At 34.4% G+C, this 27,620-nt stretch overlaps 1 protein-coding gene across 3 annotated transcripts in view; it reads right to left on the bottom strand.

Moving 5' to 3' along the window:
• Window positions 1–27,620, bottom strand: part of KCNH7 (potassium voltage-gated channel subfamily H member 7) — a 221,243-nt gene that overhangs the window by 74,010 nt on the left and 119,613 nt on the right. For 2 of the 3 annotated variants that reach the window (XM_051787243.1, XM_051787242.1), the window contains exons 3-4: window positions 16,472–16,627; window positions 2,458–2,886 (exon numbers count right to left, since the gene is read on the bottom strand). In XM_051787243.1, coding sequence (XP_051643203.1) covers window positions 2,458–2,886; window positions 16,472–16,627 — 585 coding nt within the window. Of the gene's footprint in view, window positions 1–2,457; window positions 2,887–9,222; window positions 9,256–16,471; window positions 16,628–27,620 lie in introns of all 3 variants that reach the window. The other variant, XM_051787244.1, reaches the window with a different exon arrangement.

Consider the following 27,620-nt stretch of genomic DNA (forward strand, 5'->3'; position numbering starts at 1 on the left):
GGTTTGTTCAGCCTGGAGGAGACTGAGGGGAAACCTCATTGCAGTTACAACTTCCTTGTGAGGGGAAGAGGGGGTGCAGACACTGATCTCTGTGGTGACCAGTGACAGGACCTGAGGGAGTGGTCTAAAGTTGTGTCACAGGAGGTTTAGTTTGGATATTAGAAAGAGATTCTTCACCCAGAGGGTGATTGAGCACTGGAACAGACTCCCCGGGGAAGTGGTCACAGCACCAAGGCTGAAAAATTCAAGAAGCATCAGGATACTCTCAGGCATATGATCCTGTCTTGGGGATGGTCCTGTGCAGGACCAGGATTTGGACTTGAGGATCCTTATCCCTTCCAACTCAGTATATTCTAAGATTCTGTGATTCTGTGACTGTACTTTTACTTGTACTTAGGGCTTTACATTCCCCCTGATCAAAATATGTGAGCTCAGAGAAGATAGGTGAATCCTGACTGCCTGACTTGCATGGATAATTTTATAGCAATAATAGGGTTTTATTGCTCACAGTTGAGTAAGGCAATTAGGACTTGCTGGACAAATGTAAGCATCTTTTCAGCATAAGGTATCCAATTCTAAGATGCTTGTAAACAGATGGCATCAAGAATGGTTACTAATTCTAATGCAAATCTGAGAGCCATCCTCTATTCTACTGTGTTTTTCTTGAATGCACACATATGACCTAAACTTAGGGCCAGATTCTCTACTATTTTGTAGCTTATGCAGAGTGAAAACAGAGTGAGAGTGTTTTATCTATTTACACTGTAAATGAACACATTATGTGAGAGGTCATAGGAATTCAACTGGATTATTGACTTCTCATAGTAAAATTTATTTTCCTTTGTATTTAATGTTTGAAAACTGTTATTTGGTGAAATGGAGATATAAATGTTTGCTCCTCCATGCTGCAAATATTAAATTATATGATGATTTCTGCATGAACTTTCTACCACTGTAATCAAAGACACTTAAGAGTGAAACAACCAGTTTGGAAGTACTTTAATGTTCTGAAAATAGAAATTGACAAAACAGATATTTTTAAATGTCTTTTGTTTGAAAGGTGAATCAAAAAATGAGGTTTATGAAATAGGTTGAAAGGACACGCTGAAGTTCAGTCTTGGAGATTTTTGCCCCACATCCTGATTTTGAAATCTTTTCTTAAAGCGAACATGGAATAAACAAAATGGTTTGGTTTAGTATGGATTTCATTGAATTTTCAAGTTCATTCGAAGTGAAAAAAAAATAAATCATAGTCCAAAAGGAACAGAAATGGGAAAGGAAGTACTTACATAAGTATATGTAATACAGGAAGAGTAACTGGAAGGAATAATTAGTTCTGCTATTCTACAAGTTAAACTGGGTGTCAGAGGAACATTCAGACTTATATTTAAGGAGGTGTACAGAAGCAAAGCATTCCTGATGTGGGCCTTCCATAAGGCAGGAGAACTGAAAGGGATTTTACACTTGTGGTCAATGAATAGCAGAAAAACAAGCCATCGCTGAAAATGAAAATTCATTTTCCTGCTAATTTATGAATCTGTCTTGCTTTATATATGTTTTTGAAATCTTAAAATATTCCCCATACATTCCTTGTCATCTAGCTTGAATAAAAAGGTGTGCAATTCATTAGACCATCAATAGCTGTGAAAGTACTGTATACCTGACACTTTTCTTTGAAAGCGACTTTTCAAGGGACCTCTCAATTCACCAGGCTTTCAAATCTCTATTTGCTAAGCTCTTTCTCAAGTTTCTCAAACTCCCTGTCTTCAAGAAGAAATCATGGACTGCACTCCATAGATTTAGGAGAGACAGTAGAAAAAGAAGACGGGGAAACATCTTGGTAAATTTTGCTGGTTGCAAGAATATACTAGTGCAAGGAGAAAAACACACTGCAATGAATTTTACACTAAACATTTCACCATTTCACTAAATATTTCATTAATCATTACACAAAGCATTTCAATGGAGTTGCTGAGGATATTTTCTCCAATGTGAAAGAAAAAGCATGTCTTGGTGGTAGACCAGTGAATACACAATGTGCACATTACAGATTTAAGAAAAATAAACTGATTAGTCTCTGAAGGATTTCATACAGTCAAAGATAATCTAATATATGTGAGTATAGGACAGAATGGTACATGCAATTATAAGTTGATCAACTGATTTTTTTTCCCCTCCAAATACCAATATTAGCTTTAGGAATGTTAGGCCCAAATTTGCTATAGCCCTATAAAGAAGAGCAAACCCATAATTCCATTAGTCTCCTTAGAAATAAAAAACAATATTTAGTATAAATTAGCCTGGCATATTTGGGGCCTTAATATTTTCAGTGCCCCTTTGAATGTAAACAGCTGATTATATTTAATTTTTTTAACAAAATGATGATTATTACTATGAAAAATTGAAATAATTCCTTTTTTAGTACATCAAAGAATAACGATTGACTTTACACCATACCTTCACTTGCGTGACGGTCCCTAAAAATGTTCTTGGGATGGACGGTAAAGCCTTCTATGTCGTGTACTGAAGATGCTCTCCGTATACTACAAATGCTTTCCTTTGATCTGGAATGCGTTAGTGGATTGCTTGTCTGTATCATGTCAGGGTAAAGTCTGTCCCATTGTTGTTTAGGTGATGAATGGTCAAGAGGTCCTGATACATTAACCAAAGGTGAACATTTACTGGGTTGAATCAGTGCTTTTGTATCATCCACTTCTGAAGGACTACAGCTTTCTTTTGTAGGTGATTTAAAGTGCTTCATTGCCACTGAGTCATCGCTGTGCTTAGAGGAATCAATTATCACTGCATCAGGGTCTTCCTGTGGCAAGGACTGCTTTCTGTATGTTAAAAGTCTCAATCCAGGTAACCGAAACCCAAAAAGTCTGCCTACATGTAAATATATAAGAAAGAAGAAAATATTAGCCATTAATGTCTTGTCATGAAAATCTGCTTTTTTCACTTACAATGACAATAGCTATAAATATTTGACCTATTTCTAATAAATTACAATGCTTATTAATGGAATATGTAAATATGAAAACATAATACAGCTCTAAATTTGTTATAGTTGTGATATTAAAGGATTTCATAATTCAGTCAGAACTAAGTTTCTCAGCTTAGAACAAGGACAGCAGCATTAATTCTACAGCCTATTTTAAAAGATATAAGGTTATCTGTTCTGATGGTAATTTCTAAATTAATAACCTATGTGTCTATAAAAGACTTCTAGAACATGCCGAACTACTTTGGTTGGTAGCTGTTATCCTGAAATAGATATTTGTGGATTCTATTATTAGTGGAACTCCATGTGCTTATGAGTGTACTGCTGATATATGGATTTATTTACTACAAATTAAACAGGACAATACGAGTGCTAATAGTTATGGAAAGAAAATAAGTTGTGTATTGGTTTTGCCAAAATCCTAGATGAGACAATTTAATGAGTTTAAACTGAAAAGGAAAGGAACACAGAGGAAGAAGAAGGAGCAACACAGCTCTCAGGTCTCAGTTGCATCTACACAATACAGTTATCACTTACATTTGAATGGGTTGGACTGAGTTGGACTTGGATGCCGAATGGCAGGCTAGGCTGTTCTGAGGGTGTGGAAAACTAACAGTTTTGTGTAATGGTAAGAAATACCAGTAGGTGACAGGAAGAGTAAAATATTGTGCTTATAAAGATTTATATATAAGAACTGTAAAATCTACAGACTATCCTTCTAAAAGACCCAAGTAACAAACATTGTAAGATTTTGTGTAGAACAATTCACAGATGGAGGCAAAGGGATTTCAGATGTACAGAAAACATATTAAACAGTTTAGAAAAAGAAATGCTAAAAAAGTTTAATAGAATAATTGAAATAATTGCAACGATCAGATATCATTGAGTAAACAACCTGACTTATTAAATAACTTCTTGTCTCTCATCACTTTGTTACATGAGTACTTTAAACAGTGAATCAATAGTTAATGATTTCTTGGAGGACATCTCAAAATATCTTGTTATTCTCTATTACTGGCATAAGAAATTCTGTTTGGGATAAGATTTCATTTTTTTTTCAGTCAGTTTTAATTGGCAATATTTCTAGCTATCTAACATTTATAAATATTTAGCACTGAAATGTATCATTCCATACTGAAATATTTTGAAATAATCTTTCTTTGATGCCTATGACTGACAGTAATTTTATAGAGTGATTGATGATGCAGCTTAATCATTCGATGTTTTAAAATGAGTGTCCTATATATTTAGTATTGAATATAGAATTGTATTTTGAATTCCAAATAAATGAAGGTGAGAGTACCCTACTCTTCTTAAAGGAAAACCTGTCTAAGAGCTAAAGTTGCTATACTGTATGGCACCACAGGTCCATCTAGCACACTGTTGGACCTCTGATATTTCCGGTAGTGGACATGTGAAGAAAGAGATTAAAATTCTGTTATTTCTCTCAGTAAATTTACTCAGTTTCTGTATACCTGAATTTCTGAAACTTTCTGAACTAGAGATTGTATTCAAACCACAAACTGAATGTTTGGTGTACCTTTCTTCCAGGAATTTGCCTCAGTGCTTTTAAAAGATGGTTGTACTTTTATCTGCAAAGCATCCTATAGGAAACAGTTCTGTAATTTTAGCATACATCTGTGAAAAAGTACTTCCCCTTACTTGCTATGTAAGTATATAAGTACTTCCCCTGACTTGTGTCTGTGGGGAGGGTGCTATGAAAAATAGCTAATACCTTCCTTTTCATACATCTGCTGCATTCTTCTTTGTATACCTCTTTTGCAAGCTGAAGAATGCTAGTGTGACTGCATTGTGTAGCTCTCATCATCCTTTCACTCTTAGTTACTTTTTATTTCTAATGTAATAATTTTTAACAATGGCCTGAGCTATTCCCAGACTTAGAAATCAATGAAGTGGCATAATGGCTTTTTGTTTTGATCATAGTTCCCTTGCTTACAATTGCCAATATTTAATTGTCTTTGTGAGTTATTTTCCTAGCTCTGCTAATGTAAGATATTTTCACAGCAGCTGAAAGATTTCTTTGTTGACTGGTAATAGATAATTTAGTCTCTACTATTATGTCTGTAAAAAATTTCATTTGCTGTTTTATCACTTGGCCACTCAGTATCCTAGCATAAGTCTGTGAATCTCATCTAATAGTCTGAATAACTTTGTGACTTATACAGACATTCTGACCTCATTGTTTGCACCTTTTTTATCCAAGGACTTGGAAATGTATTATAAAAAAAAGAACCTACCAGAGTATACTGATAACATCTTAGTATTTAGAAATCTGGTGATTTATTTTCAACTTTTTTCCCCTACTTTAAAATATAGATCCATGTAATGATCTTCCTTTTTTTTTCCTTGACAATTTTTGGAAAAGGTTGCTGAATTCCAAATTGAATTCCATTGAATCTATTACTCTGATGCATATACACACAAAACAGTAAAATAGACAGAAAACTTCGTTGCATAAACCAGAGTCATGCATGTTTAAAACAGCAACTAGAGGTGCCAATTTTCAGTCTACACAGTGATATTCAGCAGAGTGCACCTTGGGAACTTTTATATTTCTTCTGACTTACTATGTATACTTGTACAAACAGCTTACAGTTGAAATTAGTGAAGTATGTAAAGAATTATTTTATTATTTTTAAATAATGTGTAGAATTGACCTGTAAAGCAGCTTATACATAAATATTGAAAGCTTATTGCATCCAAAGTGAAACTAATCTTTTAAAATATTAGCCTTTTAAAAAAATTTCTTTTTAATCAATTACATTGAAATTTTTAAAAATACCATTCATAAGGGTTTCTGGCATTTGACACTGTTAAAGACTTTTTGTTGGCACCCTATTTTAGTCATATTCATGGTGATGCAGATGGTCTTTTCTGCCTCACCAAGTTAATATGACCACGTTATACCACATTACTGATTTAGCTGTCTAACTGCAGTTCATCTGGAAAGAATACTCAGTGAGAATTTTACTTCTTGTTAAGACTTTTGGGCATGAAATAGAAAACTTAAATTAGTAGCTTTTTGCTATTCTTCTATAAACTGTAATAAATCTTGAAGCTAAAAACCTGTTTTCTGATTTTTTTTGGTTTTTGTTTTGTCTCTTTTTTTAATAGAATATTCTTAAGGTGTATTACTATTCTTCAATGCATAGTTAATGACCTACATGATGTGTTGGACATTCATCTCTCTCCTGCAGCTAAATTTATCAGGAGGCCCATTCACAGTTTGTGTAGTTAGCATTATTGAGCTGAGAAAGGAAGTGTGATAATACAATTTGTCATGAAGCAAAATTCATGGCCCCAGGCCCCCTGTCCCAGTATAGACCAAAAGTGTCATTGGAAGCTTTCCTGGCATACTGTGTATGGGGTGAAATCTTTTGTTTGATGATGGACAACCCCTGCTTTGTGTAGGTATGATGACAGAAGCAGATTTATCTTGGCTTAGTTCTTAGTGCTGAGTCAGAGATTTGTATGACTGTGGCTTGCTAAGAGCAGTTGAGGAAAGCAGTTGAGTCTGAGTCACAATTCCAGACTTATATTCCACCTCCTCCTTTCAGACCTTGCTTTACTGAATAAGTAATTTGCAAATGAGTTAATCTGTTGGTTACATTTATTCTCTATGTCATTTCAGCTAACTGTTAGAATTTCTAAACAGTAGAACTTAGTCCAAAAATACACTGTAGATAAGAAAGGACTCCTCTAAAGTGTTTGCAGATGGAGCTATGTCCAAAGTCCCAAATTCAAATGTACTTTTCTTCTGAAAGCCTTTTTTCATTCTATGTCATGAAACGTATATTAGACACAAGACACAGTGGCAAAGCCAGAGAAATGCCTGCAATTAGGAGAGTTTTACTTTCACTACAATTTCTTTAGTGGTTCTGGATAGTGGTAGATGCTGTGTGCTATCCCGAAGTCTGTTCAGCCCATGTCAGTGCACATGGGATTCCTGCAATACTATCCCAAACCTTGCAGAAGAGTAGTCCTAAGACACAGCAGCTGGGAAGTCGTGATGGCTCCTCAAAGAATTGCCCAGCCAGTTTTTGAAGCATTGTTATTTTCAAGCTGATGCAGAGAAATAATTATTCAGAAACCAAGATTTCAAAGCCTGGCCTCAGGCTCCCCAACTGGGAGTTAGATCTAGTCTATTTATCTCAACCTTTTCTAGATTTAGACTTTCCAAAATCAAATCAAAGGAGCTCAAATGCACAAAGAGTTCACACAAGTTAGGTGTAGAAACTGTCAGACCTTTTTTTCCTGGTCTAACTTCTCCTGGGCTGAGGGTTAAACCACACCGAGCTGCTTATGTTCCAGTACAACCTGTTAACTGTGCGAGAGTGTTGAAGAAAATCAAGTCTTGGATATCAAGTTTTATCATGGTGATTGACTGGCCTGGCTACAATATGAAACATATGTGACTTTCTGGGCATATAAGATTAAAGAATACAACATACATATCCACAAAGATCAAACTATTCTAAACAGAGTTTTCCTTGACAAGGGCAGGTATGATAGGTCAATTATGACAGACTATCCTTCAGAGCATGGGCTAATTCAACAATACCTTTGTTCTGAAACTTTCCCAAATAATCAGCAAAATTATTTTCACAAAAGTAACGCAAGTCAGCTCTTTGATAAAAGATTTTCTCATAATTAAATATCTACTGTCATGGAATTTCAAGATCTGGTTTATCAGAAAAACAGACACAGAAAATTATTGAATTGCTGCTCACAGGCTTATAAATACCATCTAATAACTCATGCAACAGACTAAATGAAACAATTGCTTTTGAGAAATAGAATCCCTAAACGCTGACAGTCTAAAATAGCAGCAAATACTTGAATGTACTCTATGTAAACACTGAAGCATGTGATGATGCCTTATTTCCTGGCTGGGCACAGCAAGCCATAGGACAGAGAACTACAGCAATAGCAAATCATGTTGTTTTTTTTTTTCTGCTCTTTTCCCCAAAAATATAGGGAATCATACATAGTTGGATAATTTTCTCGCCCTGCTCATTAAATAATCTTAATTTATTTTCAGGAAGGAAAAGGAAGGTGTGTGCTATTATTAACTTTAGAAGCTTGAACTCATAATTTTCAAAGACTACATACCTGTCTTTTTTTTTTATCTTCTGGTATGCTCTCATTTAATTTTTGCACTACTTCTTTTAGTTTTCTCTAAAATTTAAGATTGCACATGAGTTTTACTAGTATTAACACCATCAATCTTTGTTACATTCCCTTGTGAGAGAGTTTTAACTGAGTATTGGTGAGGTCTACACATAGGACTCTGTCAGAGTATGAAAGGAAGTGGACGAAGACTCTGGCTACTTGTAGGGCTATGCTGTGCCTGTGAATTGAGTCTGAAAAATGCTATCATGGTCTCCCTCAAAAGACAGAATGATTATACCCTTGAATGTTAATATGAATCAGTACACTTACATGTTTTTCTTCCCACCTGTTGATAGAGATGTCATTTTGTTATATCTTATTCATTATGTTAAAATTATAGGCTTTGCAATGTTTCTGGAAAAAAGCCACTGGAAAAAACAATTTTTGTCCTCTCAGAAAGAGATTTTACTTCTTGCATTTCTATTTCTTGAACATAATTAGAAATAGAAAAGAAGAAAAAAGTAAATAACTGCAATGAAATAGAATAGAAAGCATTGCAACAAATAGGATATGTAAAGAATTGGTCACCTAGCATAATATTTTGCTGTCTTGGTGGGGATATGGTGGGTTTTTTGGTAGCTCGATAAAGTTCTCAATCCTTAACCACCTTGGTTGCCAGACTTCATAGGATAAAAAATATTACTTTTGTCGAGACAGAAAGTCTGAAGATGGTTTCTTTATGTTTTAACACCGAATTCATATGCCACTATCAAGTTCCACAGCGTGTTTTGTCTCGTATATTGATTGAAGGTTTTTTTATGCTCTGCGTACAACAATTTTCAGTGATAATAAGATGAAAAGTATCATTAAATTTGGATTTTATATGTCATACAATTATACTACATTTAATAGTTTAGCTGTTATATCTATAGTTTTGCAGCAATAAATATTCAGAGTGAGAGCAAGAGCCATATTATGACTTTTACTCTTCTAGAAATATATAAAATGTAATGAGATCTTGAAATAATAGAACCAGAAAAAAGCAATAAAAGGACTTTAGTAGATAGAATTTTAGAAGATAGATTTACCTGAAGAAGAGCCACTTGAAAGGTTGTTACCATCTGAAATACAATTAAACTAAATTTACAAAAAGCTTTTGCTTGAAACAGATTAAAAAAATAAACAGACTATTAAGAAAAGTAGGTAGAATATCAAATTTCCACACATTCTAAAAGTAAATTCAGGTTGCTTGAATTCATATACAATATATGTAATATGCCGAAGAGTTGTTCTGAAAGTACACTGCCTTTTTATTTGGAAAATTTGAGAACTATTCAGTTAAGATGTATTTTGATAATGACTAAGTTTTTTCACATGTTTCCAATCATCAAGTTTAAAAGTTGGTTAATGTTTCAGACAGAAAACTAAAGTAGATGCATATGGATTAGCATGCTATTTCCCATTAAATGGAACCTCTAATTAGTGATACATTTTTTGCTAGGCAATGCCAATATTGTTTGGATGAGACGTATTGAAAAGTTGAAAAATTCATAATTTTTTTAGGAAGAATAGGCTCTATTCACTGACATTTGTTTAGAATATGGTATTAGTTTCATATTTCTGATAGGGCTCACTTATTTCATGACTTCATGGTGAGAATTCCCCAGACTACGTGTCCTTGCCAGTTGCTTTCGGGTCTTTGAAATACTCAGCTTGCCTGGGTGCTTTGAATAGCCAAGTAATAATGATAGGATTCTATGCCTGAGAAACAAGACACAGTGGTGTCTATTTTGTTTGCTTATCTTAAAACAATATGTATTCCGTGTTGAATAATATAACACCCCCCCCACATTTCTGGTGACCAGTGTCCATCTGGAAGTTTCTGAAATCCATTGGAAATTTTTTTCTGCTTTCTGGTAGAGTCAACTTTGTGTAAGCTTGAGATACCCTGATAGTTTTGATTTTTCCTCTTCAAGGTTAAAATCTTTAATTCAATTTAGCAAGTGCACAGATGTGTTAAGTTCTCTGTGCTAATACTTATTATGAATAATAGAAAGACATGTCTCTCTCTTCCACCAGAGAATGAAGCAAAATTCACTACCTTTATACTTCCCTGAGGATATGTATTATACTGTGGGATGATTTAGCAAAATCATTATCCTAGCCTTCAAGTTACCTCACAGAACCCCCATTTTAAATGACCTGAAAGAAACAGATAGATAGGATACTGTTAAAAAGTAATAAAAATATAGGACTGGAAGACCTGTCTGGTAGGCACAAGTTACCCCCAATGAAAGCTACTGAACGCTGTGTCATTCCCTCTTTTTTGTTTGCAATCTCTTGAAGCAGAGATTATCTTTTTTACTGAATGTTTTTACAAGATATAGCATGATAGCTGTGACTGTGGCTGGCTGAGGCTGTAATGCAAACAGCTAATCCAGGGAGGCTTCCTTTCTAAGCTGAGCCTCAACGGTAACCATAAAGAGGAAACAGAAGTACAGCCACCCCACTAGTAATTCTTTGTGTGTAAAAGGAGACTAAGAAAAATTGTTTATCTCAATGGCTGTTCTGTTAATTTAGGCTGCTAGGTGTTTGTGGAGCACTGAAGGTGATAGTAGCAGAGATTCTGTCTTTTACTGGTGATTGGTGTTTGACCGTATTCCTTTGCTAAGAGATAACACTGTTCCAGTTTAGCTAACATTTACTGCAATTTACCTTGGAGACAAATACACATAATTGACACTGGGGTTGTCAGAACTATGCAGCTGGTTGGCTAGATAGAAACCTTTGTCCTCCTCAACACAATTTTTCTTGACTAGCCCTCACTTGAGATGAATTTGTTCCCAGTGGTGCAGCTAAAAATAAGACCTGGACAAATTCTTCATTACATTTTGGGCAAAGTCAGGGGGTTACTATTACTTATATATGCCATGTTCTATGAGGCAAAATTGTATGCATCAAACAGTATGTTTAGGACAACAATGTTGTTGTCCTAAAATTTTTAGGAAGATATTATATGCTTATCTTTCACTAAGTTCCTATGCTTACTTATATAGCAAAGTGCTCTGCACAGAAAAAAGCAAATAGCATTCTTTTGAGCTAACTCTTTGACTGAAAGGAAGGCATGGCTTCAATTTCATTTGTGCTTGTTTTATTTGTAACATCAGCATACACAGTGATCTCTGCTTCTGAGATGTAACTCCATTGCTATGACCAGGAGAGAGGCAAACTTGATGAAAAGTAAGCACCTTGAAGAAGGTGCTTGAAAGGTTTTCTGGTTACAGTTTTAGCCTCTTCATTTTATTTGAACTTTATCCAAAGAGTACCCATTTATTGGATGCATAACAGATCCTCTCATTTCCTTTACAGGAAGAAACACAAGAAATTATTCCAGGGTGTCTTTAATAGGCTTATAGATTTTGAAGCGATAAAATGATAAGAGAATCATCAAATATCCCTCTTCAGCAGAATGCAATTACACATTAATCAAATAGCTTTCTGGGCTTTCTCGCATGAGGTAATGATTACTGTGTTTGGGAACCAGTATTAGCTTATATGCTGGTACTTCTAGTATGTTACTAGTTCTCTAAATTGCTGTAAAAATTCCTCAGAAAATAGCGGAGAGGATGAACATACCAGATTTGAAAGTTTGTTAGATTTGGGAATGAAATTGGACACTTAGGGTCCCTTTCCTCAACAGGTGATTGAAAAGACATATTTTCACACAGAAGTCATAGCTTAAGAGTTTATAATATAAACTGTTGTTTAGTGAAGTCTGTACAGCACACTGAATTATTCTGGTTAACAATTGCTACAAATAGGCAAATGAAAATGATAATTTATTAGTGTTCACAGAGGATTTTTCGCTAAGGTGGTATAAAATCACATCTCTTCTTAATTTAGTTTGTTGTAGAAAGTCTACAAAAAGCTCTGTTTTTTTCTTTTACAGTGAGTCTAAAGGGAAGGAGTTATCTTTTACTAAAAGTAACTTGTTAAATATACATTATTTATGCATTATTTCAGTTCAAGATGAAAGTTTTATACAATTTTGGCAAATGGTTAGAATAATGAAAATTCATGGGAATATTTTTTTATTGTTATAGTGACAACCAAGCAAATGTTGCTGTCTTATCAGATATAAGATAGAAGGGTCCAGGTTACAGGTTATTAAAATCCATTTTTAGGGCTTATGTAGCTCAAAACTATCAATCTTAACACTTCAATATGCTGCACAAATATCCTTTCACTTACAAAGCATGTATTTATGTCTTCAAGCATTTCACAGATCGAATGAGGTGAGGTGAAGTTATTAAGTGTTTTTATCTTTGGGTATAGATGTTAATTTCTAGAATTACAAAACATTTACATGATCTGACAAAAGGAAACAAATTTACATGATCTGCAAAAAGGAAACAAACTTATTAGAAAGTAACATGTAACAATGAGTAGAATTCTCCTATCTGGAAGTGAGACAAAATTTAGAAAGATTGGATGATGAATGGACATCTATAGCAGAAAAGAGTTTTTTTAAGTCTCACTTTAACTGCACATTGTACAAATGTATTCTCACTGGAGATTGTTACCCAGGCCTGGAATAAGTACGTACAGAACAAACTTTCATATCTCTCTGAATATAAGGAAGGGACAGATGTAGTATTAAATAAATTTGATTAGAAGTTTAAACAAAAAGATATGACAATATTTTGGGCTGCACCTTTTTACCCCAAAGGAAAGAGTTATATATGAGCAAAGACTTCATTTGTTTTACTAAAGAACTGGCACGTATTGAAAAATAGAATTGTTGCAAACTACAAAAACAATGAAACAGAAAGGAGTGAAAAAAGAGTTGTCTGTGATCTGGTAGTTTTTTACAGACTTAGTGAATGCCGCTGTCTTCCAAAATTTTTCTGTTTGATTATACGCTGTTCTGACTGCCATTGAGAGCTGGTGATAAATTCTTGCAAGAAAGAATAAAGGGAAGAGAAGGATCAGCTAAAAGGACTTTTACACTGATGTTGTGAAGCCACTATCTTCACTTTTCACACTACAGCTTATCCACCCCCTTGTTGCATATAACATAGGAGCTCTTGAGTACCTGATTAGAAAGAATTCTATTTATACTCAAACGTGGTCATCAAAATCCTGACAACATACCTTTTTTTTAATAATCTGCCAAGCCCAATGCTGAATCAGAAGCTAATTGTGTTAGCCATCATCATGGCGTGTAACAAAATTCAGAATCCTAGAGAGCTTACAAAGGCTTTTAAAAATATCAGTAATCAGCTGGTAGATTTTTAATTTTCTTCCTATTCAGAGCTAAATGCAGTTTCTGAGGTCAACCTGGCAAGTGTCAGTTGCCTTCCATAGGTATTTAATTTTTTCAAAGGGCCCTTTAACAGACTGAAATCCCTCTTTTCTCCACAGCATGACGTGCTTTTTTCTTTCTTTGTGTTAGAGCCCTGTGGTAGGCAGTAGCGTTCAAAACTGTTGGCTGCAACTTGTGGGATAGATGCTTATAGAAGAAAGGAAAGGTTTTTCAAAGCTACACTTGATACTTTTTATATCAACTCTCGATAAATCAATTAGAGGAAGAGTGGTAGTATGGAAGAGTTATCTTGTTTTCTAGGGTCAGGAAAATAACTGCAATCTATTTGTTTCCTAATCACTTTTAGTTCTCTCCTGCAACCTGACTCAGTCATTTTTATTTGCTCTCATGTTGAAAAGGCATTCTAATATGAGAAAACTCAATTTAAGGAGCTCTGGAAAGAAATCTCTCATGATCTGTGTGCTTCTGGGTAGTAGATGTTAATGTAATCTGAAATCTTTTGTCTTTTGTCATTAGCCATTGCTTATCTTGGTTGTTTGTCAGAGATGTATTGCACTTGTTATGTGCCTGGTTCCCTCTCTATTTATATTCTTTAAATTGGTTGCTGGATTTGAAGGGATTTTTTTTTCTTTGCTGCCTTTTTTCTTTTTTCTGAACCAATACCCATTACTGTTCTTTTTGTGCGATCCAGTGAAAAGACGTCACCTGGTTTACCTGTTCTAAATAGAGTAAGATAATAAAAAACTAACTCCCTCCTGGAGAATCTGCCTTTTGCCTTTCTTATCCTGGGAACATAACTTAAAAAAATATGTTTTTACTGGTAAACCATCCACCTTTTTTTACCTTCTTTTCTAGCTTATTGGTTTCTCTCTGCCTTTTCTAGATTTCAAGCTTTTGTTTGTCTGTTTTAGTTTAAAATGATCATTGGACTATACAAAATATCTTGCAGTTATTTCAGGATGTTTTGCATAGTTTGGCCTCTTTCTTGAGAAATGTCCCTGCCGGGAGGAATTTTTGGCTACGTAGCTTATTTTGTATCATCATTCTTCCCATCCTGCCCACATAACAGTCTGCTCTGAAACCATAAGCAACTAGGTGGAAATAGGAGCACCCATGTGCTTGCTCTAGTTTCTGCCAGTTTCTGGCATCTGGCTGTCCCCACTAGCAGGAAAATGGTTTAAGTCACCTTTCTTTGCCTCCTTTTGAACCTTGATGTTTCTCAATTATATACTGAGCTTGGAGGTCCACCTATTCATTTTTCAAGAACTTTCAGCAAGGAAATCCCTTGTGTATGTCAGGTGTAAATACTGTTAAACAAGAAAAGGATGTTTTGACAAAGTGGAGTTTTTTTTGTATTCCCTCTTTAGCTTTTTACTTTAAAATACAGCAAGTGATAACACTTGAAAATGTACAGTGATATGTCACAGATAGCAGAACAAAATGCTCTTTTTCATGAGGCTCTGTTTTTTTTTCCCTCAACTGGTATTTTACCTTCTATTTTGTCAACACAACCACATTAAGCATGGACAAGCTGAAAATTTTATTTATGTTATAAAATTACTTTTTAAATCGAGGAAGTAAGATGTTCCAAATTCACAAAATCATGGCATACTAAAATAAAAACAGAATATAAGGAGGGTTTACTTGATGTACTTTTTATAATTTTTCTTCTGATGCAATTTCATTGTTTTTCATGATACCCCTTAATGGGATTTTAACCATATCATTACTAGAAATAGTGTTTTCTTGATATCTCCAGTAAAAAGCCAACTGCTGTATTCATTATTAAAAAAAAACCCACTGTAAAAAAAATAAGAAAAGGAAGTATAAAACCCCAATATTTTAAATATGTATCTTAAAGAATATTTACAAAGGCTTTTGAAAAAAATGTGATATTTTTGCAGACTGCAAGCTTCCAGTAATGGGAATTTTCTTTGCCACAGTTTAATATCAACTGTCATTGTAGGGTTATTCAGGTACTGTGTAGTGCTTACATCAGGAAAGTTTCCCCCTTGCTTCTCACAGCGAAGATTGTACCAGTCTTTGTTTCCTATCTAGAGAAAGCTGAAGTGTTAATTTAACAATCAAAATACTCAGATTCCAGGTCCCTTTATCGTACTAGCATTAAAGATTATCTTACTGTGAAAAGGTATTTTCCAACTGGTGCTGGGCCAGCCAGGGGTAAGTGTTAATGCTCACTATTAGAGCATGCTGTGCTTTACTAAGAGCTTGTACAAATGGGATGAGTTCTGGGAAATCTTGTAGTAAGAGCAGATTATGTGAGTGCAGATGCAAAGCAGAAGGATCATGTGCTGTTGCTGTACAGAGTGAAGGTCAGCAAAACAACCCACATTCTGCAGATAGTGGGACAGAAAGCTGCACAGTGTAGCTGTATAAGAAGTGGAATTTTATGTTGAGTATTCTAATTTTGACAATACTTACATTCCAGAGTGGAATGAAAACAAAAGCTTTTCCTATATATTCTTCAAGTCAATCTAAATACTTCAATTTGATAAACCCAGGATGTTTAGTTATGTTTTAACTGGTTTTTTTTTAAGGTTTTATATTTTCTAGTCTAATTTAATCACATTTCACCAACTATTAATCAAACATCACCACTATTTTTTACTGGGAAAGTAAAATAGTAATATTCAATTTTGAGTAGGCTAAGATGAAATATTTGGGCTATGTCATAATGCTTTTTTATCAGTCAATTATTCATAATTGACTTTTGTCAAGAGTAATGTACTTGTCTGAAATGTTTCAGTCTGAATGAATTTATATGTCCTAGCACTACTCACAAGATCCATGCTGTCAGTACTACAAAAGATCCGATAGATTATTTTACCAACCTATTGCAGTAGGTTTGCTACATTTAACTTGCTGTTTTGGATTCTGTTTGAAGTGAGTCAGTCAATGAAACTGTGTCCTTTGGTAACGCTATGGTCCATGTTAACTACTTTCCCAGATAAGAGTAGAGGTAAGCAGAGAACTTTTAATAAGTAACTTACGATTTACAAGTTTAGATGGTAATATAGGCTTGGACTTCTCAGGAGATGCCACATTCTCTTCATCTGTTACATACTCAAAGTTAATAATAAACATCATTGCTACTCCTTCTTGATTTTTCACTGGAATTATGTGGGTGTTGCAAATGAAAGTAGATCCTGCAGATGGATTAAAAAGAAAAAAAAAGAAAGAAATACATAAATGAAAGGAAACTTCATTTTTTTCACTGCAGTAATTCTAGTTACACCAAAAGACAGTGAAGAATATTTCTTTGAATTTAATAATCGAGCATCAAATATAATATTCTTTAATTTAAAGAAGAATGTTTTCATAAAAAGAAATACCACTGTTGACAATTTATTGGAGCCTTATCTTTTCTAAAATGTTTCTCCTTTGAAATGTCAATTTTACTTTTTGGGTTTTTGTTCACTGGAAGTGCCTTTATAGACACACTTGCAATATGGAGACATTTAACACCAAAAGTAGCAATGTGAACACTGTTCCAAGCACAATACTTGTGAAGAAAGCAGAACCTGATTCTTCTAAATGTCAAACGTTTTTCAAGCTTTTGGTTCTATTACACAGGATGAGTCATGCATTAAGTATTTATGGATGTAAATATACCACTCTTCTTATTTTAGCTCTTGATCTTTTGGGGGTTGTAAAACGATAAGGTTTGTGTTAAAAATGATATTTGTTGTTCAATCCTATGGGGTTTTATACTCCATCACAAAATTCTTCTAAACTGTGCTAATAATTTTCAATATTTTTTCAGAAGTGTTTTATTTAACTGTTATACACACTTTTAAGTATGAATTTAAGAATACCCTAGTTTTCATATATGGAGCACACTCAGCTTATGCTGAAACTAACAGAGGGTGAAATTTTTCAACATCTCCAGTGCTCAGTGTTCTCGTGTAAAAGCCTAATTACAAATGTAAAGGATTCTTTGTGTTAATTTTTCCACTATAACTTCAGGAGTTTCATTTGACAAGGTCATTAGTTTTGATTTAATTCCTTCTATTAATGTTACAGAACATAGTGGTTCCAAAAACAGTGTTATTGCTGTAAGCAATAGAGTATGAGCTAAAAGCTTCATGCAAACACAACTGTGAGATGGTGTCTTTCCATGTTAACTAGGCGCTAGTTTAGTGTACATCATCTGCAGTTCATGCAGTCAAATGCAGTAATCACTGAAACTTGACAGGCTGTGCAATTTGACAAAAACAGACCCTGATCTGGGTTGCAAAACAATAAGGAGAAAAAGGAGAGTAAGGAGAGACACAGGAAGATTAACATCACTATAACCAAGACCAGATTCTGGCTCCTTATATTTAATGTAGTACTTGCTATAATGTGGTATATGTGGCAATTTGAGTTATGTATAAAATTGACATGCTGGCCTTTCAAGTTTTGCAGCTGCACCTTCCATCCATTTAATAAAACAGTTAAGCTGAGGCACTTGCCACTGTTTCCATGGTTACAAGCTCAATGTCTTTAGTAAACAGAAAATAAGCAATTTAAGACTGTTCCATTAGAGCTAAAAATAGAAGTGCTGCAGGCCAACCATTGTAACATAGACTTGTTAAACAGAGGCTCTGAAGAGAATTTAGAATAATCTTTGTGGGTTTGGCTAGTTAATACTAATACATATTTAGTTTAAACAGTCAAAATTATATTTATTGATATGCTTGGAAGGAAATTATATAGGCTATGTTTTGACATGCAGGTTTATAGGCTGAGCAGATATACCCAATGTCTGGGAATGGGGCTGGGCTGAGGCACGCATGGCTTTGAAGAAAACTGAACTTCAGTAAGTCAAATGGCTACCAGCTTTTGCAAAGGAGGATGATGAGGAGTCTCAGACTCCTTTAAAAACTATCCTGCTTTTGAAGGCAAGGATGCTTCAGCTTTTGAAATGCTTCCCACAGTGCTAAGTAATAATACTATCTCCCATTTATGTAGAACATTCTGCCCTCAAATATTTACAAACTTCATTTGCACTGAAGCTAGGGATTCACATCTCTGGGGACATGCAGAAGCTGTTTAACAATACACAACTTAAGAACATGGCAAAAAGAGCCAGAGTTAAAAATTTAAACTGTAAGTAAAAATATTTGGGGAATAAAAAATGGGAAAGGTTCATCTGGTGCCCTTGAAGAAAAAATGAATCACAGGCTACTAAGTCCACTGTAGCTCATTAGTCTGAAGTTTTTCCAAGAAGCCTGGGCTTTTTAAGAGGCAGAGAATATTTACTTTGTGTACATGATTGTAAGTGGAATCCTGCGAGTTAACCAAAATACAACAGTTGCAGTCACTTTGTCTTCAGCACAGAAGTTATCCTCTATGCACTTATCAGTATCTATCTCTATTAAAATGGCAATAAAGAAATAAAAAATTCAAAACAGCAAGGAATATTTTAGTGTGATTGAAAATGAAGACTGGATACTAAGAAAGAATATTGGCAAATTCAAAAAGCTTTGACTTGTAGAGGTGATGGCAATAAAGAAATAAGAAGAAGTAGATTGTTTATAAACAATCTTATTCAGTATTTGCACTCTGGCATCCCACTGCTCTTCATTGCACTCAGCATGTTTTCCCTGTTTTGTCTCTATACTGAATATTTTGAAAGTAAGAAATGCTTCTGATGAGCAATAAAAATGGTAATGAAGATTTTGGCATTTGCATTTCTCATCTAACAGCACAGGGCAAATGGATGATTTAATCAGAACAATTAAGAAAATGATATCTTTATAATTAATAGATTAAATATTCAGCAATATATCAGGATTTTCTCAAGATTACTACTGAGGAGTAACCATGAAATACACCTGTTTTGCTCTCTCATTATAATCACTGGAGGTGATAGAGGAAAAGCTGGGTATTTTCTTGTCAGCTTGAATTTCACGGATATAAGGACTTGTTTCCTTTTATTTAGGCCGTTGTTAAGCTGACTGCTTCATCTAATTAAATTAATGGCAAAATATCCACATGGAAAGAACAGATTTCGCTCCCCTATTTGCTGTGTGAATATGATGTATGATTCTGTGGTTATGTATTCAACAGTATGATTTCACAAGACCAGACAGACTGGTGTGAAAGAAATAACTGCCAAAATGTATACATAAGTGACAATAAATATTTAAGAAATAAAGATTTAGGGCATATTAGGGTTGTATAAGGATATATTACACCATTTGTGCAATTCTGATGAAGCAAAGCCTATCTAAATATCTGTCTGCATAGTGTTTAAAGTTGACTTTCTTCAGGAGTACAAAGCAGGCACATAAAACCAATTAATCTGGTTCATAAAATCTATTTAGCCTTCCAGTGATTTTCTATAGAAGATTTTAGGACAGATTTTTATCAGACTGCATCTTCTAGATACAATTGCATTCATTTATTTGAATTGTAAAAGCTCCATTTATAAGCAATTTGGAGAGGACAATACAATTAATACAACATTGAAGGCATTCCAAATTCTCATATGAAAAACTTTGACAAGCAAACTTTGAAAAATGACACATCCCAAACAGCAATTTTGATTCAACCTTCCTAGGAAGAAAATCTTCACAGGCCATTACATATGCCAAGCTGAAAGGATCTCTGAAAAACAAGACATTGGCATTTAGGTAATTGTCTTAATTCTGCAGAAGTCTCATGTTTCACACAGCAGGGACCCTTCCAAATCCATCATTGTTCTACAGGATGGTTCTGCAATCCTCTTGCCCTGATTGGTTTTGACAGTTGCTATCTGCATTTCACCATTAAAAAATTCAGACTCCTCCACTCTACAAATTTGTGGACAGGCTTCATAGGGCTAAGACTAGTTCCAACATAGTTTGGAACCAATCTTGGCTCCCTGTGCCAAATCATTTATGATTTCTCAGATATTTTTTGTTACTAGAGCTGCTATAGACAACTGACTAAGACAATAGAAAGAAAAATGTTGAACATGTCCTCTGTGTACATATATAAATTTTTGGGCAGAGTGACCTCATACAAGGGTTTTCTAGGATTGTGATAATTTTTTATTTCTATGACCTACAAGTAGTTCACTGTAGGTGTCTGTACAAGCCATATCCACTTCTGTTCATTTAAAATTGAAGGTGACAAAGAATAAATCAAAACAGAACAAAAGAAGAGCCAACAACAACCTGCCTATGAGACAAAGACCAAAGACAGTAAAAAATGGGAAGCAGAGATACTGTACATTTCCAGATCTACTCAGTCTTACTTGCTGCTTGAAGACATCTCTTAATGAGATGTTTCTGCAAGATTTTGTGATAATACAGGGGTAAGAGAAGGAAACTGGGCATTCTTTGCACTTTTATTAAATTATCAGTATTTTTAATTTTGGAAATAGCTACTTTCTACTTCTCTCAATAGAATTCACATTTTGTCATCAAAACAAATGCTAAAAATGCCTTCTCTCAGAGGCACAAACTTAGAACTATCAATTATAGTAGAAATACAACTGAATGTGTTTCATATTCAATTGTGTGCTAAGCTTAGTCTTAATTCTACTGCCATTTTACTGAAAAGGGGGACAGAAGAGTCTGCATAGTTCCCATTTTCTTAGTAATAAGGTGAAATACCATTTTCATAGTTTCATTTTTGACTAGTTACTGTGACATTATTAGAGTCTGATCACTGTTATACTAGGTAGAAACTTAATATTCCTCTGTTAAGGAAAAGTTGACTTCCATAAATACAAAGAACATAACAAATGACATTTTGTAATCTTGTGTCCATGTTTATAGCCTTAGTCATCCTTTCATCATAGCATGGTTTATGGAGATTGCCCAATGTTAATAAGAACTTCCCTGGGAAAAGAAAATAGACCTAATACGAGGGAGAATTAATGTGCAAGATCAGAAGACCTTCTCTGGCTGTGCCTGTCCATCATGGAATCTTCATCTTTGGGATGAAAAGCCAAAGCATGACTTTCTACTAACTGCTTAACTTCCCAAATCCAATATTCTCTTCCTTCCTTCCTTCCTTCCTTCCTAGTGGCCAAAAAAAAGCATCACTTTCTACTTCTTTCAGCATGAGGCAAGTCTTGGAAAGGTGCACGGTAGTACCTGTCCAGGCAGAAATTAAAGGGAATTTAATTAAATGAAAAATATGTACTGATCTTGGGAAGAGAAAGACTGTCCCGCTTTGTGTGTACATTCATGAAGGCTGAGGCTGTGGGCTTTAGGCTGTCTGTTGTACACTGTTGCTAAGACTTTTGTATTCTTGAAATGCCCTAAGGATAAGCAAAATATCCATACTTGATACAGCTTCATGTGTGATCTGGAATAGTGACCTTATTCCCTGTTGTTCCATAGTTACTTTCAGCCAAACTTTAAAAAAAGAAATGGAAGTAAGCCAAAACTTTTTTTCTATGTGTTGTCAAGATTCTGGTAACAAACAGGTTTAAAAACTTTTTTTAGCAAACAAATGCTTTCATCAAGCTGTGAATGGTGCAGAAGAATGACACTTGAAAATGACTGGTGGTAATTTAATAATGAGACCAGTAAAGCAAAGCATCTTCTATTCTTGAAAGGTTATAGACAAAAAAATGAAATTGGAAGAAAAACAGTACCCACGGAATATTTGCTTTGCCTTGTGTGGTTTCTGTGACTTATCACTGAAGAAAGTCGTTTCCTTTATGCTTAAAATTCAGAAGCCTATTTACCTCTGCTTTGAGGTCCACTCTAAGCAAACAGTGTATTAGTTGAGGTTTAGTTGGCATTTAGGGACAATTGCAGTGGGGATGTGTAATGAATATTCAAGAAAAGCCAGTTTGTCAAATAATGAAGCATGATGTGTCTTGTGATGTGAGGACTCAACATGACCAATCAAGGGATGAAAATCTATTCTTTGCATTTCTATTCAAGCACACGCCAGGAACAATGCAGTATGTCAAAAGGAATATTGTTTTCAGTCTACTTACTGCAAAGGTTTGCTTTCTTTCTCAAATCATAATAAGAACTCTATTCCTGTAGTGCTATATTGAAAATAGTCATGCAGAATTTCAAATGATATTATGTTAAAGGGCTCCAAAACCTTTGCAAACCCATTTTTGTGTCAATTAAAACTGTTTACTAACAGATTTTCAGAACTTGTTCTTACTGTTTACACAATAAAAATGAGTGCAAGAATGACTGAATCTGCCCTGAGAATATTTCCCAGTGTTTCATGCTGTACAAACGAATCACTGGAGACAGATACCATGTAACTACTTGCTCCACTCAGTAACAATCCCATGAAAGAAATATCAGACAAATACTTCTGTCTTGTTTTACCTGCAACTCTTTCCTTCTGTCATTTATTCAGATCTCTGGAGACATCTGATTTGTAGAAAAACTATTTAAATTTTGCCAAAACTTTGTCTCTAAAGGAAAGGATAACCCTTGGATGTTCCGTTCCTCCCCGTCCCATATTTGTTGTGTAGCTGCACACATGAAGAATAGAAGGAAACTTGATGCTAAGACTAAAGATGATTATCTTTGTAGCCATAAAGAGCACCTATTCCAGGAATCCCAGGCTGCATTGCAAGTCCTGCCTGTTGCTGCCCTTTGAAGTGTACAGGTATAATTTTACTTTCTTAAAAAATTTTAGGACTGAGACATAGAAAAGAAGTGTTTTAACCAAAGCAGCATCAAAAATGAATAAAGAAATTAAGGATAACACAAAGAAACTCTTGATCCCATTTTTACAATTCAATTAGCAGATAACAGCCCTGCAGTATTAAAATGTGTCTTGTATATTTCCACAGAGAACTTTGGGCAATGGGTTGTACAATTCTCTTTATCTTTTCCTGTATCTTCTATGTCTTTGTGTCACTATTTTCCATTTCCATCTGACTGAAAATGAGCTACCTTGAGTGGCAAGGATGAGGAATTCACAAGCTTCCTATTAAACATGCTGCAGACATATCTGTGTAACTGTCTCTTCTAAAAGATTCACTGCAGAGAACAACTAAAAATAGATAGGAGGTTGAAATGCATTATATCCCTTTTCAGTTGAATAGCTATTTTTAAGGAGGATGGATAGAAACAAGAAGAGTATATTTGGCTGATATTTATTAGGGAGCTTACACTGATTAAATGAAACTTACTTTGACATTTTACTCCACCCTCTTTAGCAAGTAGATATTCATTCTGTCACTGAAATGGTTGCTGATACTAAGATTTGATTTATAGGACCATTTAGATGTTGTAAGGTATTAACTTACACTGTTGAGAGGTGAGGGAAGAATTTTTGAACTAACAAACTAAGGAAAAAATTACCCTCTGGAGCCTGTGGACAAGTTCTTTACTGGACTGGTATATATGAAAATCTAATTTGGTCTCCCTTTAATACCATTTATAAAATAATTAAATTGGTAGATAAATACTGTTCAGCTGCTCACTCCAGCATTTCTTATGCAACTGAGTTGATACAATTATTGCTAGCCTCCTAATTATAATATCTACACCTACACTAGTAGGCTATGGTGACTAATTGTAATGCTGACAGCATTTTTAATAGGAAGACAGTTTCCTAATGCTTTGTTTTTTAAGCACATATAAGTGGGTACAGAGGATGTAGAGCAATTAAATATTTGGCAAAAAAAGAAAAATGAAATGAAGAATAAACCACCAGTGATGATGTATGTCTATAAAGAAGAGACCAATAAAAGACCATAGAATGAAAACTGTATATGGAAGGGTAAAGCCTTATTTAGGTTCCAGGCTGCATGTAGAATCATTTTATTGAAACCACAGCTGGTCCAGAAATTGCAAGATAGGTTTTTTCTTTCTGTCTCAGCTCACCTTAAAACTACACTTGAATTTTGTCAGAGGGAGTTTATCCAGAGTACAGACTGAAGGCAGGAGGCCCAATCCCTAGTCAGTCTTGAACACTCTCTAGCTGATCATTCTGAGACATACACTCTTACACATGCATAGTGGGCTGAAAGCTGAGTCTGAAATTGTTTTCTATATGGGTTCTTATTACTGGTACTTTGTTAAGCTGGTACATTCAAAAATGGGTGTTACCTGGAATCTTTTAGACCCTAAATGTAGTCTAAAATTTCTGTTACACGTTTTCTGTTTCTTCCAGAGGTGTATAGCAAATAGTGTTGCTTCTGAAAAGCAATGTCTCTGACATGTTAATAAGAATATTCCTGTCTCTGCAAACACAGTTAAGCATCTTGTGCCCTGTTTCTTGCATCTATGTAAAGTTGCTAAGCAGTCAGATATGGAAGGTAAGGGGAAATTGCACAGAGAGCTACATATATGAAAAGAAATTATTGTTAAACCTGTAAACTCTTTGCAAATTAATTGTTGAATAACTGAAGAAGATTTTTGATGCTTTTGCGTTATACATGTTACAGACTATATGAACGAAGCAAGTCCAATGCTTCTTATCTTGTTTTCTTAGTATGAACTCTTGTTTTATGGACACTTCCAGTATAGTTATAGTGAATGCAGGATATACTGCACTTGATGGATTTCAAAACTCAACCTTTTATCAGGGAAATGTTCCAAATAACAGTGCTATTTTAGAAAGAGAGAAACTGAAATATTTCACTTAGACATTTTCAAAATTAATTTTTTGTTATTTTTAAAGGACAGCATCATGATTTTTTTCTATGTTGCACACTACATTCCTGTGAGAAAGAAATAGTATTTCAAAATGCTCATTTTACTGAAAATACACACAAAGTAATTTTACAAAGTAATTTTTCAGGATTAGGAGTGAAGTAAAATCCACTGTTTCCTCAACTGCACTTGAATTGGGGACTTTTTAAAGAAGAGATTTTTGTTAGGTAATAAAATGTGGATATACTTGACTAGAGTTTTGACTATTAACAAAGGAAAATCCAGAATGTAGTGTCATAAAACATAGAGTATTCCAATATGTGACTAATATAAAATTACCAATGCCCAATGTCATTGGATAAAAATCAATACCACTTGAGAAGGGTCAGTGATGAAAGATCAAATTCTTTCCTCAATTTGAAGAGGTGGGTGAAAAAAGTTGATAACTTTGCCCAAGTAATAATAATGAAGTATTATGTTTTCGGTTGTATCAACAGGCATTTACGTATTAGTTTAAGTAATTTTTCAATTATTTTTCAGTTTTTGTCAAGAGAGAAAATTTTTAATAAAGGAAGGTCATTGAAATAGGAATTTCATTAATTCAGTGAAATTATGTACAACTAGAATAGTTTGAAAACAACTGGATTTCATTGTGAAAATACTTTGGCTATTTTCATTCATATTTTCACTAAGCTTATTTAAAGCATTGCACTGAACGAATACCAGATGTATAGCTCAAGGTGAAATACAATGGTAGGAAAATTTTTCTCTCACATTTTTTAAAAGAAAAATAAAGAACTACAGAACCTTAATGTCTGCTTACAAACATTGTTATGATTTTAAAGTTAAATATACCTTAAACACAAATCTTTAAAAACCAACTAGCTGAGAATTAATGGTTCTAGCTTCTTATTTTTTAGACATTTGGCCAAGAGTTAGTAAGTATTTAATTATGTGTGTTAAAATTGTAGATGCCTTTTTTCTTTATTTTTTCCCCTCAATCATTCTTTCTTTCCATCTCTCTAGTTCTCTTTTTCCTCCGAGATATTCTCTTCTAAACCCTCATTAGAAGCTATGCACCTCTGGGCATTCAGCTGAAAAATGTCTTATTATGTTCATGAGAAAAGGGATCTCAGGTTTGTTGAATATTGCCCATCTTGCAGAAAATGTGCAGATAAAGACTTTTTTGGTAAAAGTAACCTCATTTATTTCCCCAAATTAAACTACATAAACTATTTTAAGAACTAACTGAATAACCTCACAAAGCAGAATGGAACAAAAAAAAGGAGGGAAAAAAAAGGGGAAAAAAATGAAGGCACAACTCCATTTCAGTATTTTGTTTCATTTGTTCAAGGTATTGGTCCAGAATACACTGTGACATAAAAGAGTGATCCAGATTCTGTTGGCACTTACACTGTACCATTTCAGGGACATTAAGGTTTGGGTTTTTTTGTGATGTAGTTCTCAATAGATACCAAAAAGAAGGCAGCAATAAATGGCCATACAGTATGAAGGGTGATATAGAAAAACAGATCAACAGCAGGTTCCCTGAGGCAAAAGAGAAATGCTGTCATTTCTGCAAATTTTCACAAGTGCAATGTACATTCAGTTCCATTGGCCAAGTGGAAGGAGTACCACTTTCTATATATAGATGCCTTTCTCATGGAAATCATACCCTTGGAAAATCATACTCATGGAAACATACCCTTCCTGATACTTTATAAGTGATTTGATCATGAGTAGCTTGAAATACGCAACCCCCAAACTTGTAGAAAAGAAAAAAATTAAGAGTCATCAGGGTCAAATGTAAAGTCATTTTGTGCATTATAGTACTTAACTGTAACCAGCAAAATGTCTCTAAAGGGGGAGAACAGCCAGACACAAAATGAGAGATTCTTATGGTATAAAGTAGCCATCATAAGGTCCTGGTAACAGAGACAATGATCTGGAAACCCTCACTAGTGAGAAGTCAATGCTGAAAGCTGATGAGAGTGTTCAAGCTACTGGGATCGTAAAATAAGTGTATGTAACCTCCCAGGAAAAACAAAGTAGTGGCATTTGGGAGTTCTTAGTAGCACGAAATCGTGGGATTTTGAATGCATATAAATAAATGTGGGAGAGATATGTACTAAAAGTTTGTGAAAAACACCAGTAAAATATTAAATTTTTGTAAGAAGAAAAAACCTGTTTCCTAGTGAAAAGTCTTCACTACCAAAATAATGTATTTTTAATTTAAGCTCTCAGAACTAATAAATATGAATAACTTACTGGACTAGAAGTTCATGACTGCCCTTGGGGTAGTTTTCATGACCTGATTGCAATTAGCGTAGACAAACAAAGAACATTCCCAAGCAGTAAAATAGTGGTTCTTCTACATGGTTAATTTTTTATGGTTGAGAAAAACCTAAGCAGAAATAATTGGGAAGAGAAGTAAGACAAATATATGAATGAAAAATTGGAATTCTTAATGAGAATTAAATAACTAATGAGTAACAATTCAAAAGTTCTTAAAATCTCAGCTGCAAATCCATCTGCATTGAATGCAAAAGTAAGTGTAATAAATACAAATTAAAGG

This window comes from Manacus candei, unplaced genomic scaffold (assembly GCF_025592945.1).
Source record: "Manacus candei isolate 608988 ecotype Guabito, Panama unplaced genomic scaffold, ASM2559294v1 h1tg000023l, whole genome shotgun sequence".
In the NCBI taxonomy this organism is placed as follows: Eukaryota; Metazoa; Chordata; class Aves; order Passeriformes; family Pipridae; genus Manacus; species Manacus candei.